This window comes from Camelina sativa, chromosome 15 (assembly GCF_030686135.1).
Source record: "Camelina sativa cultivar CO46 ecotype springtype chromosome 15, ASM3068613v1".
In the NCBI taxonomy this organism is placed as follows: Eukaryota; Viridiplantae; Streptophyta; class Magnoliopsida; order Brassicales; family Brassicaceae; genus Camelina; species Camelina sativa.
The window spans coordinates 12850225-12870100 of NC_141894.1; the positions used below are offsets into that span (position 1 = coordinate 12850225).

The 19876-nt window shown below is 35.3% G+C and overlaps 4 protein-coding genes across 6 annotated transcripts; all 4 read left to right on the forward strand.

The window, feature by feature from the left end:
• The first annotated feature begins 6797 nt into the window (after nucleotides 1-6797).
• On the forward strand, nucleotides 6798-9210 carry LOC104746695 (imidazoleglycerol-phosphate dehydratase 1, chloroplastic). The gene is made up of 8 exons (XM_010468220.3): nucleotides 6798-7286; nucleotides 7378-7499; nucleotides 7664-7768; nucleotides 7921-8013; nucleotides 8116-8190; nucleotides 8301-8363; nucleotides 8483-8592; nucleotides 8862-9210. The coding sequence occupies exons 1-8, from the start codon at nucleotides 7037-7039 to the stop codon at nucleotides 8887-8889; spliced, it is 846 nt and encodes a 281-aa protein (XP_010466522.1). The 5' UTR covers nucleotides 6798-7036; the 3' UTR covers nucleotides 8890-9210.
• A 61-nt stretch (nucleotides 9211-9271) lies between these two features.
• On the forward strand, nucleotides 9272-13867 carry LOC104746696 (uncharacterized). Of its 2 annotated transcripts, XM_010468221.3 has the most exons (3): nucleotides 9272-10417; nucleotides 12135-12445; nucleotides 13262-13867. In XM_010468221.3, the coding sequence occupies exons 1-3, from the start codon at nucleotides 9480-9482 to the stop codon at nucleotides 13615-13617; spliced, it is 1605 nt and encodes a 534-aa protein (XP_010466523.2). In that variant the 5' UTR covers nucleotides 9272-9479; the 3' UTR covers nucleotides 13618-13867. The 2 variants fall into 2 exon arrangements, with proteins under 2 accessions (XP_010466523.2, XP_087344722.1); XM_087488596.1 differs by lacking the exon at nucleotides 12135-12445 and having other exon boundaries at nucleotides 9317-10417.
• A 1372-nt stretch (nucleotides 13868-15239) lies between these two features.
• LOC104746700 (FRIGIDA-like protein 4a) lies at nucleotides 15240-18393 on the forward strand. Its single transcript, XM_010468227.3, has 3 exons — nucleotides 15240-16955; nucleotides 17299-17474; nucleotides 17573-18393. Exons 1-3 carry the CDS (start codon nucleotides 16043-16045, stop codon nucleotides 18083-18085), a joined length of 1602 nt encoding a protein of 533 aa, XP_010466529.2. The 5' UTR covers nucleotides 15240-16042; the 3' UTR covers nucleotides 18086-18393.
• Nucleotides 18394-18666: 273 nt separating this feature from the next.
• On the forward strand, nucleotides 18667-19873 carry LOC104746699 (uncharacterized). 2 transcript variants are annotated; one of them, XM_087488597.1, is made up of 2 exons: nucleotides 18667-19356; nucleotides 19448-19873. In XM_087488597.1, exons 1-2 carry the CDS (start codon nucleotides 18667-18669, stop codon nucleotides 19577-19579), a joined length of 822 nt encoding a protein of 273 aa, XP_087344723.1. In that variant the 3' UTR covers nucleotides 19580-19873. The 2 variants fall into 2 exon arrangements, with proteins under 2 accessions (XP_087344723.1, XP_010466528.1); XM_010468226.3 differs by having other exon boundaries at nucleotides 18667-19873.
• The last annotated feature ends 3 nt before the right edge of the window (nucleotides 19874-19876 follow it).

Consider the following 19876-nt stretch of genomic DNA (forward strand, 5'->3'; position numbering starts at 1 on the left):
GTCACAAATTTTTATTTGTAACAAAAACGTCACAAGAGTTGCAACGAATATATTAGTAACCATTTTGTCATCAATAACTACGACACCAAAAAGTAACAAAACTGTCTTAATTACAGACTAACAAGACGTCTTTAAATCGTCACAATTCGTGTTTAAAATAACGTTTTAATTATGTATCTTATTGTTACGAAACTATAGTCTCAAATGGTCACAAATGATAATTAGAAATTTGTCGCAAAATTTTAACAAATACTCAAAAATCATGATATTTTGTGACTATCATAATGTCCAATTTTATCATTAGAAGTTATTTTCAAATGGTGTTAATAATAAAAATTCATTGCATATGATAAAAATTATAACAAAAAAATCAATCTCAAAACAATATTATTTTTTAAATTTATTATCATACAAATTTTTTATAATCATAAACATTAGATATACATTATAAGCTATCTTTATTCTTACAAAAAAAAAATCAAAAATTCGTCCAGATGAACATATTCGATGATAACTTCCATGTTATAACTCCTATGGAAACGATTTCAGGCTTTCTGGAAAGGTAAGACTCAGATCTTTCCAACGGTTGGTAGATCAGCTTCTGGTTCAATTTGTAGCAGTGGGAAATGATTTTACAAGATGACTGATGTTAATTCACGAATCTGCGCAGAATAGGTTTGAGAAAACATGTATAACTTTTAATTTACAAAAGGGGTTACAAAATCCTTTGGGGAGAACTTACATCTATGGGTTGGAAAATTGCTCACCAAAATTCGTCCATAAAAGAGTCCGTTTACCCCTTATTTTCCACCATCTCCTAGAGCATGTAAGATCTGTCCTTAATCTCAATTGTGGCTCCTTGTTCTCTTTCTCTCAAATGGTTCACTCTCTCTCTCTAGGTTATGGAGGCACGAAATTATAAAGAATAAAACCCTAATCATCTCTTAAATAAGTCTTGTTAAATTAGGGTTAGAGACTTGGCTTAATGGGCTTTGTATAAATGACATAACAATTTATACTATTTTATGACTAAAGTTTACTCATTTTTATGTCACAAACTGTGACTTGCATATCTTTTATAAGTTCATAACTAATTTGCAACAACATATTGGTCACAATGTAGTCATAAGAGTGACGATTAATATTATCGTAGCATATTCGTCACTAATTGTGACAAACTTTTGTTACTGAGTTTTTTCGTCATAATATAGTGACGAAAATACTATGAATTTGTTACAAATAAACTTAGTCATAATATCGTATTTAAAGTGTCACAAATTTATAACGGAAATTTTTTATCTCAAAAATACGTCTCAATAAACTTATTTTCTTGTAGTGAACAAAGGATTCTCATGCTTAGATAAGCTATGGTCATGCACTCACCTTATCAACTGATTATAACAACCAATACAACCAGTTGAGACCCTCCTAACGTCTGAAACAGCCCAGAAACGCCCTACAACAAGCCACACAACCAAAAACGACTTATAGCAAAACTGGACAGAAACATCAGAAAAGAACAGTCTCAAAGACGAAACCCTAAAATGAAAACCAACCGTTAACTACCAAATCGCTCCGGTGAAAAGCTATCCCTAGACATCACGAAGCTTCCCACAAAATTTCAGCACGATCAGGAACCAGACGAGACCACAATCTCAATTACAATTCTCGATGGTTCCAACTCGCGTCTGAGAAAACGTGACTCACGAAACTGCCAATAACTCATCGTGTTTAAATCCAAAACTACTTCTGTAAAAAAGAGAATGGCGATGAAAGACTTGGGAATAAACCTACCAAATTTCATTACCTTTGAGAACGATTTGATACGCCGAAACTATTTCCTCCCAAACCCTAACGATTCTGCTCTTTCTCCTTTAATCTCCTTCACACCACAATAAGCTCTCTCCTCTCTCTCTATCTCTGCAAACGGCGACCAAACACCCTAAAACCCTTAATTTTTCGCTTCTCCACTTATATACTCGTTTTGGTTAACTAAACCAAACCACCCAAACCAAAATCGCGAATTAAAACAAACCCGACGAACCCAGAAATAGTGGTGTCGATCGATGCCACAAGGGTGTCGATCGACACTCCTACCAAAACCGCATAATCCGGTTCGCGGATGTTACAATTTATTCCTATAAATTATAATTTATTTTGAATAACCAGTAAAAAATCAGTTAACATCCACAAAATTTTTGGAAATCCAAAAATATCCAAAATATTATTCTTCTATATGTCATAATTTCATAAGTAATACTTTTGTCAATTTTCATCAATTAACCAAAAATTTATTCCTACAGACTCATTTTTCTATTTTTTTTTCAGGCTTTCATATTACGATATCGGAGACTACGAGATTGAGTTACATGGAAAGTTAATATTTGTATAATATTCTCCTATTGCTAAATAAGTAAATTTTACAATATTGTATATGTAAAGAACTTGTTAGACAAGTTATATTTCTTGCATAAATATAAGCCTAGAGGCTAATGAATAAAATGAGAGAAACTATTCTACTAGTAAAGTTTCCTCCAAATTTATCATGGTATCAGAGCCTTGATCCAATTTCCATTGCTTATGGTTTTTTTATTTCTCCGCATTTTAAAAAAAAAATCATGTTTTTTTATTGAATTCATCTTTTATTCTTTTGCTTCGTTTTTTCTTCAAAAACTTATAAAAAAAAAGTTTTGTTCGATTGTTTTAAAAAAAAAACGTCTCTTTCATGAGAGATATGGCACAATAGCACATGATTGCGTTTTTCGTTTGAGTCTTCATGTGGTATCATCTTTCACTACGAACAAGATGGGCCACGAAGATAATTGGCAAGTGACGACGGATACAATGCTGATCCGAGGATGACAAACATGAATCTGACCATGACCACGACACAAGTTTCTTCATGAACAAGAAGTTCGAAGAACGATTTAAACTTGTGATGTTGAAATCAATGGAGATACACATTCTCCACCGAATCGATGACCTTATGGCAAGGTATAACGCCATTGATGACTCTATAGTGAGTATGAAGACCATGAAGATGATGTTATCGTCCAATCTCATACGTGTTACTATGTATGAGTTTGCGGGAGGGTATTAGGAGATTACGAGATTGAGTTAAATAGAAAGTTAATATTTGTGTAATATTCTCCTATTGCTAAATAAGTAAATTTACCATTATTGTATATGTAAAGAACTTGTTAGACAAGTTATATCTCTTGTATAAATATAAGCCTAGAGGCTAATGAATAAAATGAGAGAAACTATTCTACTACTAATGTTTCCTCCAATAAATATTTAAAATAAAACATGTAAAACTATACTAATATATAGAAATTTTTCTTTTTAAGTTCATTATTCTTTCAAGTTTTTGTGTACTTACTTACAATAAAAAAATTAGATTACAACGATAAATACAATTTATATCCGAATTAAATTATGTTAAATAACTTATGTTATTCATTTTAACTTTGTTATTCATCATTTATTGATTAATATGCATGCTTAAAAAAGTTTTTGCTTACACATGTCAAATTTTATTGAGAACACACGTATAGTATAATTAGCATAAAATGTAAAATATATTGATTTTGTTAATTTTCTTTTTGATTATTCTTTCAAGGTTTTGTTTACTTATTTACAATAAAAAATATATATTACAACGATAAATATAATTTATATCCGAATTAAATTATGTTAAATAACTTATGTTATTCATTTTAACTTTGTTATTTATCATTTATTGATTAATAAGTTTTTGCTTACACATGTCAAATTTTATTGAGAACACACGTATAGTATAATTAGCATAAAATAGAAAATATATTGATTTTGTTAATTTTCTTTTTTGATTTAGAAAATATATATTTTTAAAATATGAACATGTAAAATTCTGTAAAATATAATAAGGTGTCCTACTACGTTTATAAATTTTTTTTTTGACATGTGTCAATATCTAATCAATATATTTGACATGTGTAACGATCTTGTTAATGAGTAATTTTGATATCAAGCTTTATATAATAAGATACAAAATTTGTGAATGTAACCAAAATTTAGCAAATTAAAATTAATCAAATCTTATTTGTAGGTATATACATGTATATATATTTTTAATTTTCTTCCACTCTGTGTAGTACACTAATAATAATTTGAATTTGTAATTTTATACAATGGAAATTATTTTTCTAATTAAACAGAAAGCACTATTTTTTTCTCTAATTTTATTGTGTTTGCATTTTATAAAAGTGTAATAATTTAAGGGGCATAATTTATAAAATCCAACTTAGTATCCTACTGGGATTTTAGGGGGGTGTATTGAAACAATGATTTTGGAGGATTTTATGGAATTTAGGAAATTTGGAATTTTGATAGATTTTAGGGAAGTTGATATGATTTATGGTAAAATTCTTTCAAATCCCACCTAAAACTATGAGATTTGGATTTATGTATTTTTAACTAAACAAATACTCTCAAATCCTCCTGAATCCTTAAAACTTATTAAAATTCAAATCCACAAACTGTTTTGAATAACAGTAGATTTTAAAGTAGATTCTTAAATCATCGGTTCAATAACAATTGATTTCAGGAAACTTTTTAAAATCCATGATTGAATAACATATGATTTGTAACTTTTTCACAAATCATTTAAAATGTCAAGTTGAATACACCCCTCTTAAAGTTTCTCGAGGCCCATTAGTTAATCCCTTATTCTTCATTGCACACTTTTTTGTTTTAATAAATACAATGGCACTTAGTTGTAAATAAATTTATATTTGAGAGTTAATTGATAAATGGTGCATGGAGCTCTTTAATACTAACATATCAGTTTTTCTGCCAAAGTGCTTTTCTATTAATATATAGGAGATTTTTTTCTTTGTTTTACCTATATATCAAAATGCATCTGGTTTATTTTGTTATTTGAATGTCTACATTCTAAAATATTAATAAAGTTCAGTAGATTACAATTTTTGTTTCAAATAATATAAAAACCAATGAAAATGGTATTCTTCATGCATTTTTTTTTTGAATTTTTAGTGTTTTTAAGAAAATTAATTTCTAAAAAAATGTGATGCAAAATAAATTTCGTAACTATTATATTAAAATAATGATAATGTGCCCCAAGTTAATATTAGTTCTAGATCCGCCCTTGCCTATATCTAATTCATGCTTCAAAAATCCAACACTATCAAAGTATCTACTTTTCATTACTCATAAGCTTCAAAATCAGTCTTTTCCAAATAGATACTTTGATTTTTAAAGCATGAGTTAATGTGCCCCAAGTTAATATTAATTTATATTTACAAAATTTTGTATTTTATCTCTTGCTAATTCCAAATAATTGTCATATATATATATATATATATAGCAAGAGATAAAATACAAAATTTTGTAAATATAAATTAATTTTGTAAATATATGAAAAATACTCTCTATGATCAACAACATCGCTAACCTATTTCTATGATAGCCACCAAGTCATTACACATGTGTGTCCTCATATTTGGAATGAAGTGACCACTAAACCTGGATGTTCTTCTGATTCCCAACAAGGTAATCTATTTCTATGAAGCGTTGTGATCTTTCATTCTTTTCATAAAGCACCTTTTCATAAATCATGTGTTTACGATTCTATAAATAGCGCTTTGGATATCGTTTAACAAGTTCCAAGCTACACTGGTTTGAGATTACAAAAAGCAGATCAAACTAATTCAGGTTTTTTCCTTTTTCCATCTATCATTATTTATTTTTCTTCATATTTACGTTAACAACTATACTAATCTATATATATTCTGGTTGCAGATTACAAAAAGGAGATCAAACTGCTTCAGGTTTTCCCCCTTTTCCATCTATCAGTATTTCTTTTTTTTTATATTTACGTTAACAACTATACTAATATATATATATATATATATATATATATATATATATATATTTTAAAGGTGTTAGGTTTGTAACTACGTTAACAAAGTGATGTGGTTAAGTTGTGTCACTAGCCAACATTCAATGTTTAGTTAACACAGCTTGAGTAAAACCTTGGTTTTCTCTTAAATTCCCATTCCTCGTAGGTTTTTATTAAAACACAACTTAACTATTGAATTTTCTTTTTTTGCTAAAAAAAGTTCCACAAAATTCAGATATGGTACTAGTTAACAATCATACATGGCAGTATGGCACTAGTTAACAATCAATTCAATTCCAAAAGATATGTTAAAGAAGATAAAAAATCAAACATAATCGATAAAAGATACACCATAGTGTTCCACCATAAATTGCACTTTTTTTGTACAACTTTATGCACTATTGATGTTAAAATTTTACTATCTGAATTATACAGTATATTTTTTCTATTTGTAATTTTTTCCTAAATGATAATATACATATATATATTTTTTTATCGTTGTGTGTTTTAGTCAGAAACTCTGGTATATAGGAGATAAGAAATATTTTTAATATTATACAGTTTTTTTAATAACTATAATCTAAATTTAATTTTCATTTGAACTATTATTAATTAAAGTTTATTAAATATCAAATTTATTTTTGATTTAAATTTTATTTTTATTATTAAAAAAAACTGTCAGAAATTTTTGACACTTGAGTCTTGATTGTAGTTATAATCCCTTTTCCAAGGTTTCTCTAAAACACTTTGTACCTAATTCACATTACTTATGTGTTATGATCTTCAAAGAAATATGTTACGAGAAAGATCAAAGATGGAAATCAATGTTATGATCTAACGGTTGCTTTTTGAGTTTTTTTAAGATTAAGAACACTGTTGAATGATTTATAACATTGAATCATCCATCCATCCATCCATGGTTTGGCGTTGGTCCGGTTATAGTGGAATTTGCGGTACGGTTAAAATAACTGAATTAGATCAAAATCATTTTCCGGTTCAAATGTACCGGTTCGGTTAAGATTCTGAATTAGCTAAGGAGGAGGAAGGGAGAATCAAAGTCATCGTCTCTGGTTGTTCGTTCGTTCGTTCCTGTGAGTCTTCTTCTTCTTCCTTAATCCGGCCCGGCGCTAACAAATGGAGCTGTCGTCTTCCTCCTCCGCCATAATTAGCCACTATTCCTCTCAACTTCTCAGACCTAAGCTCGGGTTTAAATATTTGCTTCCTCGTCGAGCGATGATCGTTTCTTCTTCTTCATCTTCATCTTCGCTTCCTCGATTTTTGCGGATGAAATCTCAAACTCCGATTCGCCAATCTATCTCCTGCGCTTCTTCTTTCAGTGAGAACGTTTCCCAGGCAACCAATTCTTATCCTTCTATAGCATTAGGTAAGTTTTGGGTATAGATATGGCTGAGATCGAAGCTCATCTCATCGTTGAATACTTGTTTATTAGTATTTTATTGTTTTTTCTCAATCAGCTCGAATTGGAGAAGTAAAGAGAGTAACAAAGGAAACGAATGTATCAGTGAAGATTAATTTAGATGGTACTGGAGTTGCAGATAGTTCTACTGGGATCCCTTTTCTTGACCATATGTTAGATGTAAGTGTTTTTTTTTGTCTTCAAAGTTAACACCTTTTTTGCCTTTGGATTTGTTGGATTTTGATTGCTTCAGTTTCCAAGAGTTGTTTTGATTTCGTTATTGGAGAGTGTTGATTGATTAATGTTTGTGTGATTTCCACTACTTGTCCTGTTTTGGTATATAGCAACTTGCTTCGCATGGTTTGTTTGATGTGCATGTTAGAGCTACTGGTGATGTTCACATCGATGATCATCACAGTAATGAAGATATAGCTCTTGCCATTGGAACAGTAAGTGTTACTGTCTTTCGTTTTGCCATCTTCTTTTCCCTGTTTCCGCCATATTATGTTCTCTTTTTAGACATATGAGCAACTACATATGTTGTTTTCTCCTAGGGTAATTATGTTGTGATGAAATCTCTGTGTGTTTGTTTCTTCTCTAGGCTCTGTTAAAGGCCCTTGGTGAGCGTAAAGGGATTAACCGGTTTGGTGACTTTACAGCTCCTTTAGATGAAGCGCTTATACATGTTTCCTTGGTATAAAATTGTGAAACTTTTGGTTACATCTTCTTTATGTTCTCTTTACTGGATATCTACCAGACTTGCTTACTGGTTATAGTGAACAAACATTTCTTGCAGGACTTGTCTGGTCGACCGTATCTTGGTTACAACTTGGAGATTCCAACCCAGAGAGTTGGAACATATGACACTCAGGTTCTTTCTTCACTCCTGGAGTTTTCCTCTGTTGGGTTTAAATGTGTTGTTTAATTGCTTTGTAAACACTGAAACTTATAGCTGAATATTGTGAACTTCTCTATTTGTAGTTGGTGGAGCACTTTTTCCAATCGTTGGTGAATACTTCTGGTATGACACTTCACATCCGGCAGGTACTGTCATTCCAATCTCCCAATAGCAAAACAAAATCATACAATTTCATGTGTTTCTTCTATCATCTGTTTGGAAACCATTTCTTGACAGCTTTGAAAAAATTTGTTTGTTACAACAGCTTGCTGGTGAAAATTCTCATCACATAATAGAGGCTACCTTTAAGGCCTTTGCCAGGGCTCTACGACAAGCAACAGAGGATGATCCACGCCGCGGTGGGACGATACCAAGGTTTGACTTCTCCTCCACCATATTTTGCGCGCACACACACACACACAAAGGATAGATATCATATAGAATGCACGATTCATTATGTCAAAGAACAAATAACATCTTTTAAGTCAAAACAAGACAATGTCCTTTCATATTTCTATTTAAAAGCATGCCCTTTATTGAGCCTGAGGATGCATCTTTGTTGTATAGAGATCATTGTTTGGGATGTGAGGAATGTATATCATTGGAAAACGCGTTTGATGTGTACTGGTTTATGGCAATTGCAGTTCAAAAGGAGTATTGTCACGGTCTTGAGAGCTGGGCAAAATCGCAAGGACGCTCCCAGTATCACAATTTATCGTCCAGTTCTTGAACCATAGTCAATTTTCTTATGTTTCCAAATGTCAATCCTGTTGGATCTTGCTGTTCCATTGCAGAAGTGCCAAGAGCCAAAGTGAAGATCACACAGTTTCAGAAGATGATGGGCTCATCTTTTGTATTAGTAGTATATGTAATATGTTGTTGGAGAGTGTTTTAGATCGCTCACCATTGCTATATCAACCGAGGAACTTTTACTGTGACCTGAAGAAGACTCTGTAATTACTATCCAATGTTCTGTTTCTATATTTCGCAAAACGACTGCGTTTCGCTTTTTTTTTTTCTTTTTCTTTTGGTAGTAATTTACTTTAACGATACCACAACGACACCGTTTCAAGATCCCAGACGAGAGAATATTGTTTCCGTCTCTTTCGTCTTCAATGATTTGATTTGATCCAATCCCTAATCTCTCTCGATTCTTTTAGTAACCTTCGCCTTACGATTCTTCCATAGCAGCTACAGTATCATCATTCTCCCCGCGAATTGCTCAGAGGTAATAATAAGAAGCAGATTCACGGCCATTGAAGATGGTCGGTGGCAACAACAACACCAACAACGCTAAACCATCGACGAACAAACCTCCGGCGACTTCAGCTCCCACCGCTGCTGCTGCTTCCTCTTCACAGAATCGTAAATCTCGTTGGAATTCGAACAACAACGATGGCGGAACCAGTAACAACAACAACAACAACAACAACAACAACAACAACAACAACAAAGAAAGCAAACCAACGACGGGTGGTCAAAAAATCGCGGATAAGAAGCTCCCGAGGCCGAATCCTTCACCTAAGCTAGCTCCGATACCGAACCAATCCAATTCGAATCATCCAAATCCAACAGCTCCAACATCATCTTCACGGCCGATGACGGCGGCTCCGTTTCCTTTCCCTGATTCGTCTGTGGCGGCGGCAGCACTTGGTCCTCCTCCTCCACCTACTTATGATTTTCATATGCTGGAGCGACGCACAATTGTTCTCGCTGATGGTAGTGTTCGTTCCTACTTCGCGCTTCCTCCTAATTACCAGAATTATCCTCCGCCGAGACCGGAATTTGGGAGATTCCCTCCTTTTCATCCGGAAGAGTTTCGAGATCAGCGGAAGCATTGGGATCGTCCTGAAGGGTCGATGAAACGGAAGTATCCAGGGGAAGAAGAATTTGATTGGAGAGACGAGAGAGCTGCTGATATGATGAGGCAAAGACAACAGTTTATGCATTATGCGAATCCTAATGATCATCACTCACTTATGGCTGGTACGAGTGGTCATTTTGGAGAAGATGGTAGAGCAGCTAAGCATATGAGGACTGGATCAAGTAGGCATGAAAGTGGGGGTCTCCAGGTTGACCAGGTTGCACTGAAGAAATCTTTTTTGAGTTTTGTTAAGCGAGTTTTCGAGGACACGGCAGAGAAGAAGAACTACTTGGAGAACGGGAGAAAAGGGCGGCTTCAGTGTCTCGTTTGTGGCAGGTTTGATGGGTTTCAATCTGTCTCTTGTGTTTGTTTTTTTCTTCGTTTCAGTTTGATTTTGTTGGAAACTCTAGTTACCTTGTTCTTGATGGTTGCTTTAATTGGTCTTATATGGCTTAGAACGCTAAATGAACATAAAGAAAGTAAGAGGGAACACTAATATATACCTTGACATGTATAATTATTAGATCATTATTATTAATTGTTTACAGTATTAAACTTATATTGACATGCTTTAATGGTTCGTGTTTGTAGCAAAATGTGTTCACCTTATTAGATAAGCTGTTGAATGGTGTTTGCTTCACATTGATTTTGTTTCTCTATTACGACGTATTTATCATTACTGAAATTCTTGCTTTAACAATGCGCTAACTTTCATATACTATTATCGATTACTCATATACTATGACTGATGTTCATTGCCTGTCGATAACCCTCTTAGATTATGTAAGTTCACTGTTTTATTTAGACATTAGGTATCATTTAACTTGTTCTTAATTTCTTTGTACCTACCACTCCCGTGGCTGCTTTTTTGCAGTTACTTTTTTGGTTGGCCTTAAGAGCAAAAGGTTGTGGGTGTTTATATACCGCAGCCTCTAGGCATTAGACTTAAATTCTGATTGATCCAGTTGATTCTGCTATAATAATTGGTATTATTTGTTGGTCTTTGTTCCACAGCTTTTTCAGTGTTTTTCTGTATCTTTCGACTCAACCTATTAGTCCTTGCCTTATGCATGCTTATTTTTCTTCTGAATACAACATAATGGTAGTTTCTTGCAGTTGTGTAGAATTAGCGTGCTGATATATATTTCGAATAGATATCAATTAAGTAGTTGCTTTTCTGTTTTTCTAATTATCGTTCAGTTCTTTGGTATTTTTGGGTGACCTTCAAATCAGCTCTCTATTATCAGTAGTAAGCCAACTTGGAATCTGAGTTGCGCATTTTTTTCCGTTTTAATCTACTTGCTTACGGTCAGATCATGAACTATCTGAACCACGTATCTTGTATTGTGCGTGTGCTACTGCTTAGCATTCTTTACTCGTCTGCAGTGCTTGTGCTTGTGAATTTTGGATTTTTTTTTTTGTGAATCCAGCTTGTTAAGTTGGTCGACTTTATATTCATATCTCTTTAGGGGTTTGAGATATTTAACTCTATAGTTCTTTGACTAGATGTAGTTTGTTAATTAATTTGGCATGATGAGTAAATGGTCAAATATGATGACCATATTAATCAATGTCAAGGATGCTTGGTTAGTAGGCTTTACTAGCTACTAATCTATTTGGAAAGCTCTTTTATGTCACAGATAAGCTTGTTTGGATGTAGAAAGCTAATGATGAAGTTCTTTGATTCCTTCGTTGTCATCTGCTACGTTATGATGGTACTCCTCATAATTGTGCAGAGGTTTATGTGATTTTTCTTTATGTTTATATGTTATCAGTGCATCACTTAGTACCCCCTAGTCTTAGCTTAAGTTAAAAATTGGGTTATTCCATCTACATTTGATTCCTGTTGATTGCCTACTAAGCTGAAATGTGGATGTGGCTTTGGACTTTCAATTATTTAAGTGTGTATATTCAATAGTCGTAGTGTCCACATTGAAGGGTCTTAACTGCATGAGTTTGATTTTCTTGAGTTTAATACCTCAGACTACTGTATGGAATATTTGTGTGGTGGATCTGAATGAGTGTTTCCAATTCGGATTATGCTAAAACACAGGTCTTCTAGAGACGTCCAGGATACACATAGTTTGGTAATGCACACATACTGTTCTGATGATGCTAGCTCACGCGTGCATCACTTAGGCCTACACAAAGCTCTCTGTGTATTGATGGGTTGGAGTTTCACAAAGGCTCCTGATATTACAAAGGCATACCAGAATCTACCTGCTGAAGAGGCAGCAATCAATCAAGCCCAGCTGATTATTTGGCCACCTCATGTTATTGTTCATAATACAAGTACAGGGAAGGGTAAAGAAGGGCGCATGGAAGGCTTTGGAAACAAAACAATGGATAACAGAATCATCAGAGGTATAACATGCGGCCTTTCATTCCTTATTCTTGCGTTTACATACCGGCTTAGAACCTTCTGGCACAGTTCATGAATCTTGCATTGGTTAATCCACACCTTAGATTTCTCTGCTCACTTTTCTCTTCTTCGTTTTTCCCCCTTTCCCATTTAGAGATGTGTTTGTACAGTAGTTTATCTTCATCAATTAGGTTTCGACCCAGAGCTTTAAAGATGATTCCTGGGTACAATCAATACTCTTAATGATCTGACATCCCTTTGTTATCCCTGACTTTGTGCAACAATAATATCTCGTTGATCTTTCAGTAGAAAGGTCAAGGTCCAAACCCTTCTCTTTGTTTTGCTAACACTAGAAGAATACCCCCAACATGTATTATAAGTAAGACTCTGGAACGTAACAAGATTTTATCATCATCTGTCGATCCTTCTTAGGCAAAGCCTTCACTTTGCTTAGATCCCTTCCCATTTCTCCCCAATATTTCTCTGTGATTTTGTAAATTAAATTTGCTCTTATTTACTGTAGAATAATGTCTTACTCTGGTTTGATCTTTGATTTCAAAACCTCAACAATGGTCTAAGAAGTATTTAATCTTCTTGAACGGAACTTTGTTGGGACACCATTTTCCCGGCCTTTTCTTTAGGAATCTCAGCATCTAGTTTCAGAACTTCGGGTGTGTAGTAGTAGGTTTCAAAATCGAAATGTGATTAGTCTAATGATGGTTGTGCAAGTACCGTATCTAGTATTGGCCTATGTCAGGTAACAACACTTGATGACACAATTCTGCCTTCATTTTTGATGTCTATATGTATATTTACAGAATTAGGACTCACTGGTGGGAAATCAAAGTCACTGTATGGAAGAGACGGTCATTTGGGAATTACCCTGTTCAAGTTTTCGGGTGACGATTCAGGGCTCAGGGAAGCTATGAGAATGGCAGAACATTTTGAGAAGACGAACCGTGGGCGTAAGAGTTGGGGTAGAATACAACCATTCACTCCAAGCAAAGATGATGAGAAAAACCAGAGTCTTGTGGAGGTTGATGGGAGGACGGGTGAGAAAAAGAGAATCCTTTATGGCTATCTTGCGACCGTAGCAGACTTGGACAAAGTCGATATGGAGACAAAGAAGAAGACCACAATTGAGAGCCTTAGAGAACTCACGGGAACAAAGTAAATTACAGGTGCTATTATCCCCAAAAGGTACACTTTACTTTCGAGTATTGGCTATTGAGTCTGGATCCTTTAGTCACACGCTCAAAAACTCAAAAGGAGGAAAGAAAAGTTTGGTGTTTTTTTACTTATTTACTGAATTTCTTGGTTTCTTTGATCGTTTGATTCAGTGTTCATATTGCATAGAGACTAATATGGGCTACACTTGATATATACAAGCTTCAAGCCTTCAAGTGCTTGATGTTTTTGATGTCCCTGATTCTTTTGTGTTCTCTTCTTTCCATGTTTTATGTCCTCCTATAGAGTAGTGATTCCTGCTTGTTCTTTAGGCTTTTAGGCAGCCAATGAAAGTGTTTGTTGCGTACTCACATGCACTCTTATGGCTGTTTACGTATTGTTTGGCTAACTGGATAAACAAATAGAAGAAACACCTATGAAAATTGGAGTATTGAACCAAACAATGGTGCCTTTAGTTCCTTTGTATGTATAGATATGCATGACATTGGGTTAGTGAGTGATAGCTTTATACTTTTGAGTACCTTAGATTGGTGACAATAATAGTGATGTTTCATTTACTGTAATAGTTTATTGATTATATTTTTAAAAAAAAAAACTATAAAATTGGGATGAAAAACAAAAACATAAGATAAGAGGGCATTGTAGTTTTTGTATATTTGTGGGGGACTTTTGGTAACCACTATATAAATTTTGTTTAGTCCTTTATGTATAACTGTTTTAATTGACAAGTTAGGTGTAAAGCATTGACGATTTTTTTCCTTTACTTTCATGTGTTCTGACAAACTTTATTTTGTGTATCATTCAAATCTTTGGTTCTTTCATTGGCTTTTTACCAATTTACATGTTTGATCAATGGGGTTTGATCAGCTTCAGTTTTGATAAGAAACCTCAAAACTTTTTTTTAACAAGTAATCAGACACGATCATTATTCCGGTAGTGAGTGTTAATATAATTTATAGGATCATAGTCTGGCCACTATCATAACAATTAGGATACGATTTTATAATTGTACTATTATGTAGGACAAAGTACTTGGATAGAGAGTTACAAGCACTATAAATTAACCACATATATATAAAAGACTCTTGATTGTGCTATGTCATAATCATATTACTATAAGACTAGCTAGACTCTCAGGTCAAATCAATTGCCTGAATTTAAATCATTATCCCTTTTGAATTCGATTTTATCAATCTCCCTCACATTTTTCAAATTTCTTTCTCACTTTTTATCCGTAAAGCGTAAACAGTAAACGGCGGTTGATTTGTCATTTGTAGTAGTCAGCCATTATGGACCCATTTTAATTATAAGATAAAATTTTAGCCATCAGTTTCATATTTCGTCTCATTCTAATTTTTTTGTAATGTCTTTGTAACTTTTAATATATAATTATAAAATGATAATCTAATAGCAAGATGTCGACAGAGTTAGAAGGATATTTTTCTCCCTCTCAATAATATGTTATATGTCATTGTCCCGTTTAACATTTGTACATATCCACAAAAACAAAAAAAAGCAATAGCGCTTTAAACAAATCAAAATTTGAATTTCGGTTTATTCTATTCTTCCGTTTATTCTCTATCACAAGACATGTTTAAAAAAAAAAACATAGTACGAAGATTAGCAAAATTAATAAAAAAAACATTAGCACAAAAATGTTCTTTCTATGTGGGTTGCTTAATTATCACGTTTCTAAGAAACACACAAACTATTTTCTTCGGTCCAGAGATTTTTATTATATCACGCGTGCCCTCTGATTCATTACAGCCTTTTCTTTCTTCAAAACACATGCCATTGTTCTTCTTCTTCTTCTTCTTACATTATAATCACAACTACACGAATTATTTCATAAACAACATTTATACTTTATAGTTTTTATTATTCAATTCCGTATTTATAATATTTACCGGCAAATGCTTCACTGGTTTCCGACTCAACGCATGTGGTGGTGGTCAGTGGGATTGCCCCCACTTATCTCTTTCACCTTTCCTTTTTTTTTTTTTTTTTCTTCTTTATACGTGAATAAAGCGAACCATTCCTATAGAAATAGTAGTATACTTATTACCACCATCCCAAACACTCCCACGTCATCCCCCAACTCTCTTATCCTACGCCATTTTCACAATAACCTGCGCATTTAACTTGGCGCAATGTAGAAAGAAGCACTGTAATAATAATCGCGCCTTTAATCAGACTCCACCGAGACGTGTCGCTTTTGTGAGTTGTCCACGTCACACTGTTTCTTTTGTCTCTTATCTTCTTCTTCTTCCTTCCTCTCTTCGCTTTTTGCCATTTCTAGGGTTTCTTCAATTTCACTCTCTCTCTCTCTCTCTCTTGAGTTTTTGTTCTTTCTCTGCTCTGTATCAATCGAATCGACAGAGGTTGAGTTGTTACCTTAAAGATTTCCGGCGATGGGGTCAGTCCCCGATCCAGGCGAGTTGACTGAGTTAGCTCAGCCGAGTTTCGAAGAGTTTCAGAAACAAACGTCGCTGATGACAAGCTGTACTCTTCTATGGCAAGAGCTCTCCGATCACTTCACTTCACTAGAGCAGAACCTCATGAAAAAATCAGAGGCGTTGAAGCAGATGATTGAAACCCTAGATAACCAGACTCAGACCTCGCTCGAGTCACTGAAACGCAGAGAGGTTACAATCGACCACAGCGTTGAGATTGTAGCTGGGAAAGTTGGGGAACGAGCTAGAGCTGCTCTCGAATCGCTGGAGAAAGCTAGAGACGGTGGTGGTGAGGGTGCTAATGATGATTCCGGCGAGGTTGACGATGAAGAAGGTCTTCTCTCTGCTTTGAAATCTCTCTGTCTTAAAATGGACGCGAGAGGATTCTGGAACTTTGTGACGGCGAGGAAGAAGGAGTTAGAGAATCTCCGGTCAAAGATTCCGGCGGCGTTGGGGGATTGTGTGGATCCGGCGATGTTAGTGCTTGAAGCGATATCTGAGGTTTTTCCGGTGGATAAGAGAGAAGAGAAGATGAGTAATGATTATGGATGGGCTTGTGTAGTGATTCTTGAGAGTTTAACACCTGTAATGGTTGATCCAGTGATTGGGAAATCGAGGCTGCTTGTTACGCCGAGCGTTGAGGAGAAGGCTAAGGAGATTGCTGAGACTTGGAAAAAGAGCTTGGAAGAGAGAGGAATGGTTGAGAATGTGAAGACTCCTGATGTTCATACGTTTCTACAGCATCTTGTTACGTTTGGGATTGTTAGAAGTGAAGATCTTGCTTTGTATAGAAAGCTTGTTGTTGGATCTGCTTGGCGTAAACAGATGCCTAAGCTTGCTGTTTCTGTTGGTTTGGGTGATCAAATGCCTGGTAACCCTCTTTAGCTCTTACCTCCTTTGGTTTTGATCCTGTACCATGCTTAATATGAGGTCACATTTGGCTTTGTAATTGGCTTTCTTGTATGGAGTTTACTGAGAGTTTGTTAGGTTACAAATAGTTTACGGTTTGATTAGTTCAAATTTAAGGTTGTGTGGAAAATTTCTGACAAACGTTGTTTAGTATAAAGTATAAACTGTGGTGAAGTCTGAGACATTTAGTGGTACAATGTGTAGTAATTGACTAGAATTGATCATAAGCTGTGTGAAGTTGAACCCTTTTCTCTGTATCTTGTTTTATAATATCTGAGCTAATGAGTTGTTAATGCTGTCCGCAGACATGATTGAAGAATTAATCAGCAGGGGACAACAGCTTGATGCTGTTCATTTTACTTATGAAGTTGGCCTTGTGGATAAGTTCCCACCTGTTCCTTTGCTCAAAGCTTATCTAAGAGACGCAAAGAAGTCAGCAGCTTCTATCATGGAGGACTCTAGCAATACTGGCCGAGCTACGGTATCTACTTATTTCAATCGTAGCATCTACTCATTTCTGTTGCAACCAAACATCTTATTTGTGAATCTCTAATATTGAATGTCTTCCTCTTCCTTAAGCATCTTGTGGCACGCAAAGAGCAATCAGCACTTAAGGCGGTTTTAAAATGCATAGAAGAGTACAAACTCGAGGAAGAGTTCCCTCCAGAGAACCTCAAGAAGCGATTGGACCAGCTAGAGAAGACCAAAACCGAGAAGAGAAAACCAGCAGCTGTTCCTGCAAACAAGAGAACCCGAGCCAGCTACGGTCCAATGCCACCAGCCAAAGCCGGACGTATCACAAACGCATACGTCTCTTCCTTCCCGTTCATCAGATCACCCTCTCACTCTCCTCAATACGCTTCACCAGCTGCTTACCCATCCCCACCGACAACTGTCTACAGCAACAGAAGCCCACCTTATCCATACTCTCCAGAGATCATCCCGGCCTCATACCAAGGCTCTCCTATTGGTTACCCAGCTTACAACGGTTATTGCAGTGGTCCAGTTCCTGCTCCAGCTCCTCCGGTTTACCATCCACACCATCATCAACACCACCAATTCCACCATCAGCATCAGCAACATTACTACTGAATTTTAGAGACAGCGTGACAACAAAACAAGAAGGGAAGAAGATGGTAATAACAACAAAACTGATACCGTGACAAAAGTTACCCTACTCTGGTGTCCTCTCTCTGCTCTGGCTCTTGCAAATTTGTCTTTTCTACGTCTTTGTTTTTGTCTGTAATATCTCTTCCAAGCCTAACAGTCTCCTTTCTCTCTTAGTAACTTAGCTTATAATATCTCTGGTGTGTTTATTACTTACATATTAAAAAACAAAAACTCTTAAGCTTTTGTAATGTCTAATATTAAGTCAACAACTTATCTGTCTGTTAATCAAATTTGACAACTTCTCTTTTGTCACTTACTTCACCAATCTCTGTCTCCTTCTTCACTCAGTTCCGCCTTTGATCATACTATCTAAACATCGGAATCACACTTCTCTGGTGAATTGCGTTTCTTCGTCGTCGTGCTAGTCTGCGGTAAATTTCGATACAAGACACAGAATCAGAGGTGCGTAATTCGTTTTACCAAACCTTGCACACAAGGTGTTCGACGATTTGTCTCTGTGAAGCCAACCACCTACACTTTCAGAATTGATCTCCTTTCCTCCAATGGCTTTGACGGTTTTGAGAAGAAATTGGCTCCGTTTGCCGGGTTTCGCTTCTGTTTCCCGACCACCATCGCATTGTTTCTCCTCGAGATTTTCCAATAGCAAAACTGGAAAGGATACAGTGACTGGTGGGTTGAGTGGTTGTGGTATAGATACAGTGGATGATGAGTCTTGGCATGTCTCATCATCTTTATCACAAGCCTGGAGACAATTTCAAGCTGACACTCCAAAAGCCTCTCCCTTTACAATACAAGAAGGAAGAGAAACAAAGCTTGATGATGAATATCCTGATCAAGATCATGATCATGATGAAATCGATAATATGAGAATTCGTGGTGATCTTTTCTTCAAACTCGATCGAGGGTCAAAAGAATTCGAGGAATACAACTACGACTTCCACCGCAAGAATCAACACAAGAACGCAAGAAAAGAGCAAAACCAAGAAGAAGAAGAAACAAAGATGAAGAAGAAGAAGGAAGTGCGTGAGGAATACAAGAAGAGAAATGAGCCGATGATCAACTCTTTTACCGGCGAAACAGATCATCCTAATAATGCAGTAGCTGAGAAGAAGAGAGAAAGAACGTTTACGTTTAACCAACTCACAGCACCTTTTCACTACCCGTTTTGCTTAGACATATACATCTCAAAGGCCTCGGTTCGTGCATGTGTGATTCACAGGGTGACTAGTAAGGTTGTCACTGTAGCTCATTCTATTTCAAAAGACATGAAGTTCGATCTTGGCTCGACTAGAAACGCTGAAGCTTGTGCTGCGGTTGGTGCAGTTCTCGCTCAAAGAAGCTTGGAAGATGACATACATGACGTTATATACACTCCTAGGAAAGGAGATAAAATCGAAGGTAAGCTTCAGGTTGTGCTTCAAGCTCTTATTGACAATGGTGTTAATGTTAAAGTGAAGCTTAAGCAGAGGAAACTCAAGAAGAAGACTAATCATCTAACATAGAGGTTCTTCTCTCCTTAGAAAAATTAAGAAGAAGACTCCAAGAAAGCTCGAGCTCCTCCACATTTTCATCGAAGTTGTACCAAACAATGATTCAATTACATTAGTACCCGGACCACGGTTAATGATCACTTTAGACATCTAGTTAAAAATAGAATGTGTCACAGTGAATGATTTTAGTGTTGAATTAGTCAAAGAAGAATGTAACAACGTTGGACAAAGTGCGCCCATAAAGATATGTTTCTGTTTCTAG

What these genes read in the sequence shown, in the direction of transcription:
- LOC104746699 (XM_010468226.3), top strand. Translation starts at nt 18,667, where the DNA reads ATGGCTTTGACGGTTTTGAGAAGAAATTGGCTCCGTTTGCCGGGTTTC.
- LOC104746695 (XM_010468220.3), top strand. Translation starts at nt 7,037, where the DNA reads ATGGAGCTGTCGTCTTCCTCCTCCGCCATAATTAGCCACTATTCCTCT. An exon ending in TTATCCTTCTATAGCATTAG is followed by an intron (nt 7,287 to 7,377) that starts GTAAGTTTTGGG and finishes TTTCTCAATCAG; the next exon opens with CTCGAATTGGAGAAGTAAAG. An exon ending in TAGCTCTTGCCATTGGAACA is followed by an intron (nt 7,769 to 7,920) that starts GTAAGTGTTACT and finishes TTTCTTCTCTAG; the next exon opens with GCTCTGTTAAAGGCCCTTGG.
- LOC104746696 (XM_010468221.3), top strand. Translation starts at nt 9,480, where the DNA reads ATGGTCGGTGGCAACAACAACACCAACAACGCTAAACCATCGACGAAC. An exon ending in CAGTGTCTCGTTTGTGGCAG is followed by an intron (nt 10,418 to 12,134) that starts GTTTGATGGGTT and finishes GCTAAAACACAG; the next exon opens with GTCTTCTAGAGACGTCCAGG. An exon ending in GGATAACAGAATCATCAGAG is followed by an intron (nt 12,446 to 13,261) that starts GTATAACATGCG and finishes GTATATTTACAG; the next exon opens with AATTAGGACTCACTGGTGGG.
- LOC104746700 (XM_010468227.3), top strand. Translation starts at nt 16,043, where the DNA reads ATGGGGTCAGTCCCCGATCCAGGCGAGTTGACTGAGTTAGCTCAGCCG. An exon ending in TTTGGGTGATCAAATGCCTG is followed by an intron (nt 16,956 to 17,298) that starts GTAACCCTCTTT and finishes TGCTGTCCGCAG; the next exon opens with ACATGATTGAAGAATTAATC. An exon ending in GCAATACTGGCCGAGCTACG is followed by an intron (nt 17,475 to 17,572) that starts GTATCTACTTAT and finishes CTCTTCCTTAAG; the next exon opens with CATCTTGTGGCACGCAAAGA.